The sequence below is a fragment of the Xylocopa sonorina genome, chromosome 7 (genome assembly GCF_050948175.1).
Source record: "Xylocopa sonorina isolate GNS202 chromosome 7, iyXylSono1_principal, whole genome shotgun sequence".
NCBI classification, from domain to species: domain Eukaryota; kingdom Metazoa; phylum Arthropoda; class Insecta; order Hymenoptera; family Apidae; genus Xylocopa; species Xylocopa sonorina.
In genome coordinates, this window is record NC_135199.1 from 8165129 (window position 1) to 8185473 (window position 20345).

Sequence of the window (20345 nt, forward strand, 5' to 3'; positions counted from 1 at the left end):
CAAATATAAATATGCAATTTATCTATTTTTTTATACTTCCTGCTTTTATTCTTTAAACCAAAGTTTTCGCAATTTACAAATTTTACCTCCTGAAATAAGATTGAACTTTTATTAATCCACCTGTTTTCGAGTCCCAGGGTAAAATATGGACTATTATAATAAGAAATTTATTGCTCTTTTCAATGTTGTTTGTCATTTTCTTGTAGGACTAACAGTTTGGAAGATATAATCAATAATATGAGTAAAACTCCTTTTTCTCTGAAAAAAATAAGAAATGTGTAGTACCAGATGTAAAAATTTGTTATATAAGTAGTAGTAAATCATTCTGTACAGAAAGAATGACTTACTATACATGTATTTGAGGTCATGTATGGCAGTATAAAGTCATAAAATTGTACATTTTTAACATAAATTCTCATTTGACGTCTATCTTGCATTTATGTTTGATAATTGGAAGAAAGATGCGTAGGGGGAGATAAGAAGTTTCTTATAACTTGGTACCCATGTTCATGGATACTTCTTACTAAACCAAAGCTGTTAACATCGATAATAAAAAACAATAGTTATGTTGTTCAGACGGAGTGTTATACAACGAACGCATCGACATCGTGCATTGTATTCGTATATAAAGTATGAGGGGACATCACCCTAAAGATTTATTGCTTGGCAATTTGAAAAGTGTAAGGGGAGATAAGAAATCCGATCTTCGTTCATAGCGAATAGCTTAATAAGTGTGGCGATTCGCATCATCATATGTATTGTGACGACTTGTATTTTGAAAAGCAGAATATTCCGTCTAAAATTTGATCTTCAAATTTTCCTCACTACACGCACACGCGCTATGTCATGTACTGTACAATATGGTTCCTTGCATAAAACAACTTCTCAAAGAACATTTCTTTATTAGTTTTAGCCCATCGTACGATATTTAATTGTTTCCAGTTAAAAGAAACATATTAAATCTAATCATGTGTCATAATCACGTTCCAACGTCCTTAGTTTTATATTACATTATTTTTAGTTAGAAATCTATATACATTTGCTGATCTTTAGCATTCGATGACTTTCAACTTCCTTCAACCAGCACCACTATAAATGAACACAAATGATTTATTAAATACTACTAACGTACGTGTATGCCTATTATTGCTTAATATTTTTTAATTTTATTTTGTAACGCAATTGAGCATAAATCAAATCTACATCAATTAAATGAGAAAATATATGGAACGTATACGTTAATTTTTTCATAAAATTCAGTTTCTGTTTGTTTTCTCGTCTCTTTTATTGGGAAACAGCGTTGCCCATCGCTCTTTTAGACATGTTAATTGTTTAAAGAAGTTTTAATAAATATTAACGAGAGACATTAATCATTTTCCTGACAGGATATATCTTCCGAATAACGATTCTGTAATCAAGTTTTTCCGAATAACCATATTCTAAGACATCTTTATACACAGGAAATGCATAAATATGCTGTTCATCTGTTCCAGCCGACAAAAATATTCAGCTTTAAAAATAAAAGGATTTTTTATTCCTCATACGCTAAGCGCACAGGTCTAGACTATTCCATTTTGGACGTACGAAATTCTTTGCAGATCACTTGAGGAATACTTATAGAAGTAAACAAGGTACTCGACTTATTTCGCTGACAAAAGTAGTCGAGTGTACTCTGTTTTAAGACTCCCCCAACAGCTTTTAGAACTTGGCAGAGGATTCTCTCAAAACAAACAGACAAGACCATACAATGTTTTAGACTATCGAATGTCTTCATTTAATTACAATTATCAGGTACGTATTTATCTAAGTACTATAATACACATGCGATTATAATACATTATACAATGAAAGTTGTCTGCAAATTTTGCATATCTACGGGGTCAAATAAAAATAAAAACATAAATTATTCTACGAGCGCAAATTATGCTGTCTGATAAACATTTATTTTTCCTCTCGCCTTAATAATTCATACCATATAAATATTCGTTGCAAACAACAGATTCAAAAAAAATAATTGAGAAGGAAACCTTCCTGCCGTAGGATTGGACGTTCCTTTTTTTCCCTATTTTTTATCGGCTACGGTATATTTCAAGAAGGATTTCTTTGAAAAAAAAAGATGGCAGTTGACGTTGAAGTTTAGGTTCTTATTTAAATATCATACAACCTATTATCCTATAATAATACATGCTGCAAATTTCGTGTAAACAATCCTCAATTAAAGTTCAATCTTTTAAGTTGATCACGCTTTCTGGTGATTTCTGATAACTTGACTCGAGATATTATATGATTGTTGTAACGTGAAACTTATTAACGAAGGAAAGATAGAAAATGCTATTTTTATGCACTCTGAATTTACCTGAACCGAAGCGTTATATTTTTAACGTAATTAATAGTTAATTTAAATATCTAATTTTAGCAGTCGTTGTTTACGCAACGATCTTAATAACTTCTTCATGCAGATTAAAATAGTCACACTCCCCTTTTACAGCGCTGTGGCGTTTGCTCACAAAATGCTCTTCAATGAGCACAAAAAAAGGAAAAAAAACACGTTAGACGCACTATATCAACGTTGCATAAACATTGAAATGAAAGGAGAACTCGTATAGATTGTAGCATAGGAAATTTCACGGGGGGCAAAAGAAAAAGTAAATTATTTATTAGCGACGCCGATTATTACGAAATACTTCGCGTAACAACTTCTAAGCGGAAGTATTCAGGCAATTAACTTATGCATGGTTAAAAATATAACGAGTTTCTTTCTAAGAATAGTAAAGTGTACATTTTTGCAATTCATTGATACTTTAAGCGTCGTCAATATAATCGCATGTAATTGTATCATGATTGAAAATAATGCTGATATTTTAGATCAAGAAGATTTATGATCATTGTAAAGGATATCTGGTCAATGTTGTATTGAATCCGGTAAATGAAATTCATTAAACGTCTATGAGTTTCTTTCTCGTAAGGTTACGAATCACGCAATACATATTGGTGAATAAATTACTCCAATGCATAATTTAACTTGTTCTTTTATTCGAATACTTTAGATGTCCGTGTAAAATGTGTCAACGGAAATAGAAGAGGAATGTTCATGCTTCGATAAACTACACTAGCCACTACATCATCGACGATATTCGTACGTCATATTCTTTTGGAAATTACGTTCAATGCCGAAGTGTTTTTCATAGTACACGATTGCTTTTTGTAGAACCCTCGAGCAGACGTCTGAAAAAAATGTGACGCGACATCAGTAAAAAGTGATAGACGTCATTAGACAAAGCACCAAAAACATATCACCTCGCTCATTGCTAATATTAATCGATGTTGCGTGCGTTAAAATACGCGATTACTACCTCAGAAGCTGGCTTCCAAATTCGTGTCATACGAAAAGTTCATGGTTGCGTCCTATTCATTCCTTGTTGAACCTAATCAACATTTTTTATCCCATTTATACGACGATATAAAACGCTGAATTCCATCGATCCGTACGAATATCTTTCGCATTAATAATTTCGCACGTCTTCCTTCAAAATAATTTATTACCAAATCTTAGAGGCAACTAAACGGCAAATTCAGGACTTTTCGATAAGGCAGTTAACGCTGTTACTAACATACAGATTCGTAAATATAATTTGTTACTCAATTTTTCGTATGTATATAAATCATATTTTTTTAATATGGAAATGTATTCGAAATTTTTTAGAACATTTTTTTGAGAGAAGCCACGTAAAATTATCACAAATAAAAGTATATTTAGAGTCCTCGTAATTACAAATAAGCTACAAGATTCTTTTAATAAAAATTAATCATCATGTAGCAGAATTTTTGAAAACAAACAAGAAAAATTGTATAGACTGTATTAAATCATTGATAATGATTAAATAAATAAATAAAGCTATCTATTGTTATCATATGCATATTATTAACCGGTTGTCTCACAGAGTGTCTAAGTGAGTATGTATTACTTACGCGAATACGTATATGTCACTTTCTTTCGTGTGCAGAGCGCATAATTAATTGATGTGTTGGCCAAGCCTATCTTTATTAATTTTTTCCCCTTTTTAACTGTTTGTGTTTCATTTCTCATTCCACATCGCACTTGTTACGCGTAGAGTTACCTTACAGGAAAATGAATATGTAATCTACGTAAACTAACAAATGTAACAAAAGGGGATAAAACAAAACGAGGAAGTGTTTGTGTTAATGTAAAAAATTATATTTATTTAAAATGTAGGATGTTATTTTATTTCAAGAATACTTTACGCAATGCTTAAGTACTGAGCTGAATAATAAAATTAAAGAAGTGTGTGATCATTTACTGGTATTTTCCTTTATTCTTCTATAATTACATACGTATTTGCAAGTAAATTGGCCAGATAAAGAAATAAATAAACTAAGAGACTCGAACAAAATATTTTACATAACAAGTTTCTAGTAACATGTGTAATTAAAGTGATACACTTTACATTTTTGAGTTCATTACTACAAACCAGTCAGATTAATTGACAAAAATTGATTATATTTACATTATTAGTGAAAAATAATTGTTCAAATTCTGAAATTCTTAGACAATTTGTCTATTAAAAGTACTGTTTTAAAAAAATATATAAAAGATCAATGAGGAAAAGGGTAATAAAATATTTATAAAGCTTAAGATAATAAATTTTAAAATAATGAGATAATAAGTCCAATACCTATTATTAAACTTATTATCAACATTACACTTTCCTTCTAAATAAGTAACAAAAATGTGAATAACAAAAGAATACCAATTTCCAGTGTACGTGCAGAGATTGTTAGAAAATCGATTCTTCTATATGAAAAAATATTTTAACGCTACGCAAGTGTTCGTACATTATTTATGAATAATTGTTCATTTAATTAACATAAGCTTTAAATCGGTATTTCTCATACAAGAACGCACCGCTGTTTAAGCGACAAGGAAAGCAGCGAACGTTATCTCCATCTGCGTCGTATGGGGGTTAGTGATCAGGAGACGGTATAAAACAGAGTGAACACAAGAGTCATGCTCACTAATAACAAGATAGGAAGGGAGTGTGTAGCCTTAAACGACACAAAGTGTTTTGCCAAAGAGGAGCCGCGAATTTTCACTTAATCAAACCCCGAGTAATCACCATTTTTGTTAACCCATGCGATACATTTAAGAAACTCAACGGTTAAAAAAGCAAAACGCGGGTCTTTTTCAAGACCATGAAAGTGTGAAAGGTGTTGTTTCTAGATCAGTGCAAGCAAATTATCCGCAACTTGGAAGTTTGATATTTGTGAACGTTTCAGGAGGTTGCTTCACCTCGGTAAGTAAATATTTTTATTTCAGTGATGCGCGCGCGTTGAAAATTAGCTTTTTTTTTCTACGAAAATTCTTAAAGAAAAGCTCTTCCTCTCTCGCCTTAAAGATCAATATGTGGTAGAAACTAGCGCCAGAAAACATTTCTTCTTTTATCTTTAATAGATTACGGTAACGTCAGATGTGTCCACAGATCATTTTTCTGATCATCGATTGAACTTGCGCTCGTTCATGTTCACATTGTATACGACATTGAATACGTATCAAATATTGGTTTAAACATTTTTTTTTTATCCTTCCCAGAACCACTACGTGACCTAAAATGTCAATAAGCTCTGCACAAACTGCAAAAATTATTCGTTGATGTAGATTGATTGGTTTTCACAGTGTCGCTTCAAATTTCAGTTGAGTAATTATTTTGATTAATTATGCTCAAGTCAGAAAAAATTACGAAAACTTTCCGCAAAACGGAAAAGTACTGTTGCAAACATATTATATCACATGTAGATATGAAATACATTTTCTTCGAGGTAGTTCTGATTCTACCAAGAGATGCTTAATAAACATACATGTCACGTACGATTCTGTATATGCATTCTCTTTCTCTTTATTTCTCGGTGTCAATGCGACATGCGCATTTAAAAGATGACAATATAGCTCGGTCCGCCACATATCATTTACTTTATTATATTACTGCGATTTGTTAAATCCGTGCAATTGAAGTAAATTACGCAGTACGATTGATGTTAAAAAAAAAGTATTATTTATAAGCAATCAAGTATCTATTTACATATATAAAAGATTATACGAATAAATATTCATTGTAACTGATGTGCTTCCTAGTTATATGTTTATCAGATATTAGCTCTTTGATATTAATTATAATTGTGTGCGTGTTCATGATGGACGCGTGCTATGAAAGTTGTTATATTTTGTTCGCGGATGATAAAATGGATTGAAAACATAGACCTCGTCATAACACTGACAAAGGTTATGAATGTTAAGAAAAAGGAAGCTTTCTGTTATTTAATACTTCTGTACCGCGTATTTCGAAATTCGCTCGACCAAGCATTGAAGTCACTAGACAAAGTAGATCGGACACGCTCGAGACAGAATCTAATCTACCGCGTTCAAGTTTATCTTTACATGAACTTAATATTCCAGTGCACCAAAAGAATTACATTACACAACTGATAGATATCCATGAATGATCAAACATTAAACATAAGCATAAAACATAAGATTTAAACTTGATCGATTTCATTAGAAATCAAAAACGTAATACTATTTGATATAAATCTATTTGACGTTATCATAGAAAATCCCATTTCGCATTTTTTAATTTCATCAATTAAATCTACACAACCATAAAATTCGATATATACAAACCGCGGTTATGAGAGAAGAGAAATTATTTAATTTAAACATAGAATTCAACAACCTTCCAATTAAATTAAATGAGAATCGATGTTTCGAAACAAAACGTGAGGCTCACTCGCCAAAGATATTTTACGAAACGCGGTGTTCTATGCAATTTTATCGGGGAAACTGTAATACACTAGCTACAGAATGCATCAAGCAAGTGAAAATATATCACGATCGATCTTTAATTAATTCATAGATCAATCAGATCGCTCGTACCTTTGTCGCGAAACGATCTATTGTTCGTGCTGGTAATAAAAGTTCAGAGGCTATACCCTAGGGTACATTTTTGTCCGTGTTATTGCTACATGATCAATTAACATTGCAAATTCCCGATTCACATCTACAGCGAAGATCTACATTAGCTTGACGTAATACGCGCCTTCCAGTAGTGACTCACGACAGTCACTGAGTACGAAGGAAACAAAAAGACAGGACAGAAATTCGAAGAACAGACATTTTACCGTGGCAAGAAAAATTATTCTGGTTGGGTAAATAGCTGGTCACAGCGTCAATAGCTTGAGCAAACTGTGCGGTCGTTTTAAACGTACAAGCACACATTTTAACGAATTAAGCATAACATTAGCAAAATTCCCCCGTGGTATTTCCCAAATTTATCTTTCTCGGATCAACGAGTACTATATTTATACATTTTTCATTGAACTTTCTGCGCTGTTCAATGTCATAGACTCTTAATAGAATGGCTGTGTACTAAATACGAACCCATGCAAAGTACACACCAGTGGAATTCTGCATTTTACTGACCTTACGGAACACTAATTCAATTAGCCTTTTCAATATGGTCGTTTCTGTCAAAAGCTGGTTGCACAATGTTATTGTACAGATATTATTGTCTTGTTAGAAACGCGTCTTCATGAAAGAAACCATACTCAGTTTGGTTAGATGTTCGATCTGTTAAATTACCTGATATCAAGGCGTACAAATTAGTACTAGGCACGTTTATACATACTACTTGAAATGTTGGAGGTTATCGTAATACCTTTTCCGACCTCAGTTATAAGGAGAACCACCGACCTCGTACGTTGAGTAACTGTGCTGATATTTTGTGTTAGTTTTATTACACTAATTAACATCGCCCTGTTGACAATCGAGAGCTGATAAAAAAGAAGCCACTGTGCATTATTCATTTCTGTTTCAGGTCCTTACGATCAAGGAGACGAAAAAACGAAAGGAACGAAACACGTGTAAACCAGGTCGCAACCATGAAATTTACAGTGCCACTACAGCAGTTTCGAAGTAAGTAATCAGTGTGCGTACAGTAAGTACGAATATACACGCGATGCGTTGTCGGAAACCGTACAAGAATGTAACATATGAAATTAATCATTCGTTGTAAATTCTGAATAACAGAATGCAAATACAACGTCAAGCTTTGACAAATTACTGTTATTATCAGAGAGAGGTATAATTGCACCAAAAAACCACACTGACGTTACATAAAATGACTGCACTTCCTCTTCATCGTCGCTTTTTCTAGTACATAGTATTCGAGATCATTTGAATTTTGAAGTGACGCATACCTGTTTAAAGAACTCACGACGTCCCGCAGGGTACAGCTTATCACGTTGGCTGTTATTACAAATAATCTTAAGTAACTTAGTTAGTCATTGTCGCCACACGCTTAACCAATTTACTCGTGAATTCGTCAACGACACTGCCTGTACAGAATTTATTGGGAAATGCTTGTACATTTCTCTCAATTCATGAAGCCAAAGTTCTAGAAGATGATAGATAAATCAATTTAGACAAAAAGTAGAAATAGAAACTGTTTTGATCTATGCATGATGTCAAACTGAACGGAAAATGTAGTTATTTAAACGTCTGCTAAATGTCTACCATCGTTTATCACCAAGAGACAATATATGCTTATCCCACAGTCAAATTGTTTGACCGTTTGAAAGTATGAAAGAACCACTAACTCATATTGGTCGAACAGGTAGAATTTTGTCCCGTTAATAAATTCGGAGACTGGTTATACTAGATGGTCAAGGCTGAACGATTGCATGTTTAATAGACCACGTGTTAAGTAATGATTTATTTAAGAAACGCCTACAGGTAACCAATTGAAAACTTCCTCTTCATCTAGCTGTTCAATGACTCAAGTTGGCATGATAGTCTAATTTGTAATGATTTAAAGGTCTCGGTCACTGAACAATTATGTCTATTTTACAGGACTTTAAATGAAATAACACGCCATACTTACACGTGTGCTGATTTAAGTATAAAAATCGCGCGTACATCCGATTTAACTTAACACGTCGGCAAAGCATCGATAAACGATGAACTCTCACAGAAGTTAAGGTCTTAATAAATTAAGTGATATGTGGTGGTCAATAGCAAATATGTGCGACGAATAAGTTTCTGCTAGTACAATGTTTTCGATTACAAAATGCTGCGTGAAAACATATTTTTTACAGACGACTGAAATTCTTGCAACTTTGTAGACTTTAATAGGAAAACATTGAACGTCATCAATTTTTTCTTATTATAATTTCGATAATGTACTAACGTCATATATTTTGTACAATTCCCCCCTTTACGGTTACTAAAGTGCCGTTATTAAAAATTTCTGTCTTTCTTAATGATTACAAATGCGTACAGGTGTATCGGAATAAATGATCAGTAAAGTACCAGAATAAATTATATTTTCGGCAAGTTTCCGTGTAGTGTACGATTTAAAAAAGTTTTAATAATTATCACGATAAATTACTGGTGTATACGAGAACAATCTCTCTTTCAGCAAATATGATCGTGAAACATTAATTTGACGCCGTGTGTGAGTAGTTGCTCATTCGAGTTATATCTTATTCAAGTCACGTAAAAATACTAAAAAAGGAGAACGACATCTGTCCGTTGCATTAATTATTATTTTATTGACAATGACATTTGCATATCACGTTTTCACTATGACACTAAATGTAAGTAAGCACGCGACTTTGATGTACACATAACAGATCACTGTGCTATGTGCTATGACTACAATATGTTCGAAAGGTAGTAATTATGTGTCACTATTGCCTGCGCGCTAACTGCTTTAATTAAACTAATACATATATTATGTACACATTAAAAAGAGACGTAATTGTGCTCGACAAATTAAGAATAAATTCGAATAAAATACTATGCGTGTATACTTCTTGGCGTCGACCAATAAAGATACCTGCTTACGGAGAACAATTAACAAGGTTTCACCTCTTTAATAATACAAGTTTTTAATGAATAACATACTTGTACAACATAAGAGCTCTTTTTTATATTTATCGTTAATAAAATAACTTTTTTCAATATATAACATTAACAGAATTGAACTGCGATCCTTACACAATGGCAATGAATCATATCGTCCAATCGCATGATTTCTCCTTGCACTATTGCATTATTACAGGCGCATTGAAAAAATACTTACTATTAAAAATTGATGCTGATTTTTACATTCATCGTTTAAAAGTCTTCCGATGATTTGAGAAAGTGTCGGAAGCGACCAAGCAAAGATGGCAGAAGGGAAGAGAATCCTTGACCCTTTTCAAACGAATTACAAACTATTTCGGAGTGTATAAAGCGTTGTAAACTACTTTTTCGATCGAGCTTCTTCAATATAGTAAAATTATATGTTCCACATTTTTTTGCACGTATAAACGAATTTAGCAACAAACGTCGTATTAACAAATTTCTTGGAACATGAACGATTTTCCTTCCTTAAACCACATCCACATAAAACTCCAAGTAACTTATAGATTCCGTAATATTTAAAATACTCTGTGTTATTTATAATTGTTAATAAGATGCAATGACAGTTTATTTCCACTTGAAAATAGCTATTCGAATAAAATTATTGAGCATAGCCGATCATTAGTGACAAATCCCGCATGTTATAATTATTTCATTTCTTTGACACATCTAGGAAATTAATTTACATTTATCGAATGACGCAGGACGAGAAAAAGAAACGCATTAAAATCGAAACCATTAGCTAATACATTAAAATCGCACTATGGATAATTACGTCTCGTTTTTAAACGAAACACAATTGGATGAAATTGTTCAGTGATTCATTGAAAGTTAAAAACAAGGTAATATCGTGTCATGGCAGCTAAAGTAGGGAAATATCAAGAAAATGTTATTCCACTTAAGTAACTGCCTTCATCCGAACATCTATTTAACTTACATAAAGATAAGTTAGTGGAACAGTATATAACCAAAGCAATATGTAAATACTAAAACGTTTGCGCATTTTCTACAGCACTAACTTAATTAAAATAAAACAAATTTTAATGCAAACGAAAATCAAAACCTATTAGAAAGGATAAACCCGTACAGTTTTAAGAGATAACATTACAATCCATACCATGTCAAATAAGTAAAAGTTAAAATGAAATGATTTCACTGGGTGCACGATTGATTTACTTGCAAATGACACTAATTTATCATAGTTTTATGTAATTTCTCGTAAAACATTATCTGTAATTTAAATGGCAAAAATGGTCTGTTAACGATCATCATAAACCCAATTTCTTTTCACTCCTCTTTCGCCAATATAAAAAGAAAACGACACAAAGCTGTAAAATCGTTAAGGGAACTTGTATATGGCTAACAATTCGCATCGTCATTAAGTCGCAATAAAATTGTATGAAATAAATCTCGGTGTCAACAGATCAGTAAAGTTTAATGAACGATGTTAAGTAATTGCCCCGGGCAGTTTTTATTAATTAACTTGAACCAAAACATTTCATTGGTAAACTGGTGTCTTGTGTTAGGTCTTCGTACTTCACGAATAATATGGAATTTAAGTCAAGGTGAACAAGTTAGCGTGAATCACATCTTATAAAACATCGTAGGGCATGATTAACGCCCATCGGTAATGTCTGTATCACGACATTTCAAATCTCCTCCAAGACCTTTCTGTAACACTGACCAACATCTTTGTCCTACATACGCATAATGCAAATGTACCTCCATTACGCAGAATACTTTGAAAATTAAATTTACAATTTGAACGCAAACACCGTTCGCAAGTTTTCAAATCACGCCGCTGCCGAAGGAATTAGCCTTGTTTGAGAAAATTGAATAAAGACATCAAGCAGTTTGCACGTATAGTAGACAGGTGGGAAATTTTGTTAATTTTAAATTAAGAACGCATAAGAAGAGTATGTGCAAACTTTCACCAATCGTGATTAACTTATAAATGTAAACTTATTGCCATTTACTGCCTGTAACAGTATATAAAAATATACTGTGTATGTTGAATTAAAATTATTTAATTCAATGAATCATACTTACTCTTGTATATGAAATTATGTACTTGCATATATATCGTTAAAGTAATAGTCGAAAAAGGTGTTCAAAAAATTCATGACTTACTCGAGCAATAACAAGAATGCAATAAGACGACATTATTGTCTGTCATTTTCTGACATTTCGTGATAAAAAATTGCATTAAACTGGAGAATTATCCAGAAATTTGTTTGCGTCTCCACGTATCGTCCATAACACATAAATCTTTCACAAGATAATTATTCAATCAATATACTCGTTATAAATATTCAATTCCACAACAACACAGCACAGACGTATACAAACAAAACAATAAAGTACTGCTCAAGTTCATCTACCAGTTACCATTATTTTTTGTTACCCTATCTATGTTTAGTACGCGTGCGTACGTCAATTACATGATCATATTATTAAGTTAACTTTGTTAAAAAAAAAAAAAAAAAAAAAAAAAAAAAAATGGTATACGACGAATTAGAGTGTTTATTAATATATTTTATATTAAAAGTGTCATCGCAGCATAAACTTGATTACCACTATCACATGATAACTGATCGTTTTTATTAAGGCAATCATCGGCTGTTTTATTTTTTATTTTATGCATTTCTACACATTCAGCAATAAACTGACGAGACTTTAACATTACAGTGACCTCAGACATAAAAATATACACCCGTTTATATGTACGCTATGCGATTTTTTCTGCTTATGTGCGTACAACTTAAGAGTATAATTAAATGTACAGCCTCCATACATAATTTTTACTCACCGTTACGGTATACGACGCGTAGAACGATTCAAACTTTTACGACATACTTGGAATAATAAATTCATCTGTTTGATCTTAAGCGTAAAACAATGTTTTTATAGATACACAGAAATAGGGATGTAAATTGCGCTTTGCAAAACATCGTTCCTTTTTTTAACTTAACACGATGTGTAACTGTCGATCTCTACTGAATGACTTCATGTTTAGAATGTTTAAAGGCAAAAACGTAGAAAACTAAAAGAGAACTAAAAGCGTTGTAAGCGCGAATAGCAGCGAAGCAATTTATAAAAGAAAAAGCAAATTACCGTTTACATTGTCATTAATGACTATTATTTTCTATTGCAGAATGCATGTTCCTCTTTATAATGGGTATCATCTGCAGTGCCTTGGCTTACATAATAAATGTAGTTAATCCGGTGAAGCTAATAGTTGACAGCGTAAGTTCTTAAAATTATATTGTTATCGTAGAACCCTTAAATGTAAATGTACAATGCAACTCATTTTTTAGGACATGGGCAGCAGTTCTTTTAATAAAAAAAAAAAACTATACTTATTAAATATAAATACTAAATACAAAACATTTATTTAGCTTTTAAAGCTAAACATGATAATTGCAATGCACATACTTTTCAGAAGCTAAAAATGACACCGGGTTCATTATTATTTGAATTATGGAAGCAGCCTCCTATTGATGTTTTTCTTAAGGTATACATATTCAACATCACAAACGCAGAAGAATTCCTCCAAGGTGGAGTAAATCTGAAAGTTGAAGAAGTCGGTCCTTACGTTTATAAGTAAGAAATATAACTTCTTTTAATTGAACGCGCAGACTAGATTTTAGTTGCTCGCAACTTCAATTGCATCTCTTTCTGCATTTAGGGAAGTTGTAATGAACGAGAATGTTACTTGGAACATGAGTAACAACACAATTTCGTACTATCCGAAGAGAAATGTATTATATATGCCGGAACTTTCAGTCGGTGATCCGTTAAAGGATATAGTTAGCGTTCCAAATATACCCATGTTGGTAAGTAAATATCTAACTTATCAATCGATCGATAATGCTACCACCTACAAATTTATGGTCATTTGAACGTGAATGAAAAAATGTGCAAATGAAACATAAGTTTTTTAATTCGCCGAAATGGTAATTCATATACATTGAATTAAGAAACTGATCATAAGTTTTATTCGATTTTCATCAGTGAGGTCGTACAAAGTATGATAAAATTAGTCATATTAATCGAATTCCAGAAATTTATACTGTATGGTAGAGCTTACATCATTCTCAACTTCGTTTAACGCTCAAAAAACTATTTCTAATCAAGCAAAATAACAGGTTTACTATGATAGAGTGGTTCCGTGTAGCTCGAAGGAAACCGTCTTAACTAATGATGACAAGCATTGAAACTCGAAATAACGTTTCAAGTCACATAAATGATAAATTCGTAAAACAGTTGCAACTTATTCACATCAATATTTTTTGCACATTGTGAATACTGATTAAGAACTTTATGTAATTTATGAAAGCGCTTTAATTGCAGCTTTGTTCATAGAAACTAAACACATGAACAGTTGAATAAGAAACATCTAGTTATTTAATGATTACCTTTCATGCTAATTACCTAATTATAACATCATTTACTACTTTTTCACTTATTAATATTTAATACTTTAATTGCATAGATTTGCAATAAATATTACAATTATCGATGATGTTAATACCTGCCACCACTATTTATCTGTCATAATAACAGCATAACGTATCATTTACGGAGTTATGACTTAGCATTATTAATCACATTTAGTTCCATATCAAGATTTTTGTTGATACTATAAACTGCAATTACATTCAGTCTCTCCTAAGCAAAAAAAAAAAAAAACAAACAATAAGGAATAAAATGATAATTTAACTATACTCGAGAGTGGAGGATGTAACGAAACCTAGTCAAGGTTTTGCCTCCAATTCGACAAATTCATTAATATATTATAACTACTCTAATCACGCGCAAGGTTCAATTTCACTTAACGCAAGATAATAAATCAGGAATCATCAGTTAGAACAATTAAAGTTCATTATTACCTATCCCGACATTAATTTCTCCGTTCTAACAGCTTTAATATTTCGAATCTGTACAGGGACTTACTTCGACGCTGCACGATGCTGGATTTTTCGTAAATTACCCTTGGAGCCAATTACTAAATATGCTGGACAGCAAACCGATATTATCCATAAGCGTTCATGACTATCTATGGGGTTACGAGGACCGTCTGATTCGTTTGGCGAGTGCGATAGTGCCGCGTTTCATAAACTTCCACAAATTTGGGCTGCTCGATAGGGTAAGTGAAGAAATTTATTTACGTAGAAAAAGAGGATAAATCGAACCAATTGAACTGAATGAGAAGCAAAGCGTATTTAATTAAACACTGGTTATTTACAAGATTACTCGATCAATCAAACTAAATTGTGCATTTTTCTACAACGAAGAAGAAGTAAATGACAGTGATGTATGTATAATCAAGGAGCTCTAAACGTATCAATGAACCGCAGTTAACAAGAGACTCGTAAAGCATACTTAAAAGGCCTTTTCATTAATCGCGTCGTTCCGCTGTACAAAAATTCCCTTCAAAAATCCTGCACGGAACAATCAATGAAATGAAAAAACAAGTAGAGACATTCATTGAGACTGCAATAATGATAAACAGGACTGTCGAATACAATAACCATTCACAAGTTAATTACTTGCCTTTGAACTGTTCAAATAAAGAGTATTGATAGTCCCGCAGCTTTGTTCCTAACCAACTGTACTTCATGACTTTCAATGCTTCGGTCATCGTTCATGTTACGCGTTATAAAATTCATAAAAGATTAGTTGTCACGATGATAATAATTGCAACTCGTTATTGCATCTCATTAACAAGCAGACGTTTTAAACACTGCGCTTCGCAATTAAAAGCTTTTTTTTTATATCGAATAGCCAATTGTCCATCACCCCGTGGTCTTATACAAAGATTCCTTTGTTATTTTAATATAATATGAACAAACAACTGGAATTAGAGATCGAGAAGTATCAGATATGCGAGCAGATTAAGAAAAAAAGGAAGGCTTGGAACGTATAATTAGTCAGAAACGTCGGCACGAGCCTTGGATCATTAACTTGTCGCGAGTGCATTGGTCACAGAACCGTATTGCGTACAAGCTAGAAGCGGTCGATATTTAGAAAGAAACCGTATGGAAAATATACCGGTTGTTGACACATTCTGCTAACCTTGTCTACAAACGAATCGACCAAATCATTTCAAGTTTCGTATTGCTAAACTTCTATACGGTAGCATAAGCACCTTGCTCCATCGAAAGAGACACACTTAAAGTTGTATTGAGGCCTCCACCGTGAAATTAAGAGGAAAGCGTGCTATACGTATATATGCACAGACACGTAGGCAGAATGTAATTATCTGTTTCGAACTACCGATAGTTTTCGCAATTATTTCTACTTCACAGATCCTTTCACTGTCCACGCATACGTTTCAGAGTTCACGGGGTTAGTGTCAACAACTTTTAAACGTACAAAAAGAGATTATGACACACGCATTCCCAGGTCTGGGCGCGTTTACTATTTTTCCAATGCCTACCGAATTAATTCGATCGAAAATAGTTCTTCAGCGTCAATTTAAACAACTTTTATGTCTGCTTAAACAATTTTCTTTTGAGCAGTTACGTGTGACGAGCATTTGAAATACATGTGACCAATACAATATCTAATTGTATTTCCTTGTAACTCTCTAATAGTGTTTTCTTGTAGCTGTATCGTGTATAGCTGACTAACGGATTTAAGGGACAGTCATGGTCAGAATAGTATATTGGATGCGCAATAAAAGAATTCTTTCTTGATTTTTCAAGTGTGAAGAGTGTCTAAAAATTAACGTGATCCTTTCACAAGTCTGATTTTTATGTCTATTAAATATCTTTAGTCTTGCTATTTAAAAAGATCGACTACATTACGCGTACGATCTTACTATTTGAATAAAACAGAAAATAAAATCGGAATGTATTCGTTTGCGATCTTTAGTTGTACGATGAAGGGAACAACCTTGTAGTCATGTATGTTGGACATAACGAGAACATGACCGACGAAGAAGGACGTTACTTAAGCATTCAATCGTATAATGGTAGCCCAGGAATGAAACACTGGGGATACAGGGAAGAAGAGGGAAACGACACGTATCCAGAGTGAGTGAAAAGAGATATTGTCAGAACCAATCATATTGCAAGACCTAACAATGTCGTGAACTTTTTGTTACAGAAATACCATTTGCAATCGCATTAAAGGATGTACCGAAGGGGAAATATTTCCAAGAAACTTGGACAAACACGCTGTATTCAGGGTCTATAGAAAAACATTCTGTAGAACGGTACCAATTATTTTCCAAGAGGAAATAACTTTAGAAAATGGTCTGAACGGGTATCTTTACAAATTTCCCGACAATTTCTTAGATCCTCCTGATGAGAATCCGGAAAACGCGTGTTATTGTTATAATAAGAAGAAATGCCTAAAGAAAGGCCTCTCTGACATGTCACCGTGTTATTACAGTAAGTATCTTTCCTTAATTTCGATATAATTAACAAAATAGAGGTAGCCTTCGCTAGAACGAAGATTTTTATTGAATATGAATTAATTTTCCGCCGATTCGAACTGAACTGCGGCGTAAACCGAGGGCTACCTGTACTTTATCAGTATCGTATTTGTTGCTTTGAGAGAGAATCTTACAATTCTATAGCTAGTATATAGAAAATAAATGACTCACTCACCATGCGCCGACTTATTCGATGAAATAACTAAATGCGTATCATGTTCAGTGCACTCGACTGAAAAATTGAGTTCGCACTTGCCAGCGTAACATCATCGGCCAAACTGTAACATCAAATGTCAAAATTTGACCTGTGCGCAGAGAACATAACGCGGGGCACTGTATATAGACATCATATTAACTTGATAATCAATATCTTCTTACTACCATTTTTTATATTTTTTAACAAATTACATATATTACTTACAGATATCCCAGCAGCATTGTCTCTGCCACATTTTATTTACGCCAACTCTAATTTAGCTGATAAAATCGATGGTCTGAATCCAGATCCCGAAAAGCACGCTACCAGGGTTGTTCTGGAACCGGTAAGCATGATTTTAAACAAAGCTAACTTATTATCACACGCCGGAAGTTGCTTTGCCTGATATCGGCGATTACTTCCAAATACAGAATGCAACTCATTTTGTCGGTTTCATTATTTGTTTGGTAATTTATGTAAGTATTGCGCTAACTGTTTCCTGCGACTGCTTGAAAATGTTATCACCAGAAACACATTCTCTCTAATATATTTCATAAGCTATTAAACAGTAAAGACATGTAATGGTAGGAGAATGCGGTCGAAAGCCGGTTCGTGTTTGCGATAATATTTAACTCTCATGAAAATAATACTAACATTCGTTTAAACTCAACAAGATTGATCGTTACGTTAAATTTGTCATTCAATAATTACATTAAATAATTTATGCGAGTAATCGGTAACTCACAAACCGCAATCTTTTTTCTCTTTCCGTAGCTGACCGGCATCCCACTGAACGTTAATTCGAGAATGCAAGTCAATCTCGTTACGGAACACACAATATACACTTCCAGGACCAAAGTTTTCAACGATATGACAATACCATTATTCTGGACTGATCTGGTGAGTGCCCATCGTTCATCTTCTTAACTCATTTTCAAAGATTACTCTTCTACTCATCATCAAAAGTCTGATCGCACCGGCTGTAATATTCAATCCTAGCAGCGTTCAAGATCGGTTGTTCGTGGCCTCGTTCCTCACCGTAAATAACACCATGAAAGTAGCTTGTTCCTTCGTAGCTTTCTGAAACTGTTTTACAATATATTTAAATAAAGTAATATAAAGTAACTTTACAGCTATGGTGGAAGATCGGTCCTCGATAGCCTTGAACATTTTACGCAATATAAACATATAGAAATTATTACGCTGTCTCATAATTACATTTCTAAAGAGGTATAGCTCTTAAAATGCATAAATATGCATATATATACATTTACAATTGCACAAGAAGAAAGCCACCATAATTTCAACAGCAAGAGGTAGTATATGACTACAATTTCGTAAATTTATTTACAGGAAATACCTATGTTATCGAGCAACTTATTGCTTCTCGTGAAGTTGGTAATTCATATAGCACCGGTTACACAAATAGTGATAATGTGGTTGTTGGCCGTGGCCGGGGTGCTGATGTGCTTGTTATCGATACCAGCCATGTTAAGGACCATCAACCAACAGCAAGAGTCCCCGCTTTCCTTGGAGAGGAGGGACAGTTGCGATTTACGAATACCGCTAAACTATGGCCAGTACACGACGATGCATATTCTGCCGGCCATTAAGAAGATCACATCCAGAACGGATATATTTAGCTAACCAAATATCTATGGAATCATATCTACGGGAGCTCAAAGGGGGAAAACACGTTAGAATAATGAGGGGCAGAATAGAGATAAGAACCTTTTTTTCTCGTTGTAAGATGTTATTTGTTTTTTTTCTCTCGCGGGAAGAAAATGTACCGAGACGCGTGCAACCTGCTTCCACTGACTCAGAACACGAACGAAGATATTCCACATTACGGTACACTTTCAGAGTTTCGCGCTAAAAATATTCCCGCTATGGATCGATATTATTCTACCAGTGCTTTACCGTCACGCTTTAACTCTTTTTCGGCTCTAATTAATCCACTTTACTATTTTATTCCTATATATAGTAACATGCACCAAACATTTCTTCGTACGATCCTATTTTATATCTGTTTCAATGGTATTCCTAATTTAATGTTGCAAATTATTTACCGATAAGTACTGTCCCTGCAAACTTAGTTATGCTTGTATATTACTAGTATGTAACATAACCAATAATATAATTCACCAAAAACTAAAGGTAAACGCGTTTAACAAACCTTAAACGTTATATCTTCGTATAACGAATAAAAAAGTAAACAATATGACACGTAACTCTTACCTAATTTTTAGCAAATGAATATGTAATTACGATGAATGTATATAATGCACTCCACTCGGTAAATAAGTTCAATTATACGTGTTATTGATACGTGTATAGAAACAGGAAGTAATCAATCACTGATGTATTTTAATTCTTACATACAACACTTGTTCCTTTGGCAGTCTGCCTAAGTCTTCTATTCGGTTTCGATTTCCGCAACCGGAAGTTGTCAGTTTGATACTTGATAAAACGAATTTCGCGCATGTTTCGATATGACATTTTCTTCCCCGTGAGAATAGTATTGTATTAGTTGTAATTCTTAATCAATACAAAAAATAAATTAAGTTTAGTATTTGAATTAAAATCCTTGTTATATGCTCGGATTTTGTTTAATATAATACTTTTTAAATATCAACGTATAGTATGTTTTCTATATTATAAGATGTTTTATATACCGAATTTTTAAAATTTGTTAAGGGTTAAAAAAACATGTGATACTCGTAGAGATG

The 20345-nt window shown here is 33.2% G+C and overlaps 2 protein-coding genes across 2 annotated transcripts in view; both read left to right on the forward strand.

The window, feature by feature from the left end:
* The window catches only part of U2af38 (U2 small nuclear riboprotein auxiliary factor 38), a 94678-nt gene that overhangs the window by 69599 nt on the left and 4734 nt on the right, over positions 1–20345 (forward strand). The window lies entirely within an intron of this gene.
* LOC143425235 (platelet glycoprotein 4) lies at positions 5057–19605 on the forward strand. The gene is made up of 11 exons (XM_076897868.1): positions 5057–5312; positions 7887–7984; positions 13131–13222; positions 13419–13579; positions 13665–13812; positions 14925–15125; positions 16856–17016; positions 17090–17376; positions 17844–17962; positions 18391–18516; positions 18970–19605. The coding sequence occupies exons 2-11, from the start codon at positions 7951–7953 to the stop codon at positions 19261–19263; spliced, it is 1623 nt and encodes a 540-aa protein (XP_076753983.1). The 5' UTR covers positions 5057–5312; positions 7887–7950; the 3' UTR covers positions 19264–19605.

Bases quoted from the DNA above. Each gene is read 5' to 3' on its own strand.
- LOC143425235 (XM_076897868.1), top strand. From the start codon at position 7,951: ATGAAATTTACAGTGCCACTACAGCAGTTTCGAA. The intron at 7,985-13,130 runs GTAAGTAATCAG...TTTCTATTGCAG, and splicing joins GCCACTACAGCAGTTTCGAA to AATGCATGTTCCTCTTTATA. The intron at 15,126-16,855 runs GTAAGTGAAGAA...TGCGATCTTTAG, and splicing joins AATTTGGGCTGCTCGATAGG to TTGTACGATGAAGGGAACAA.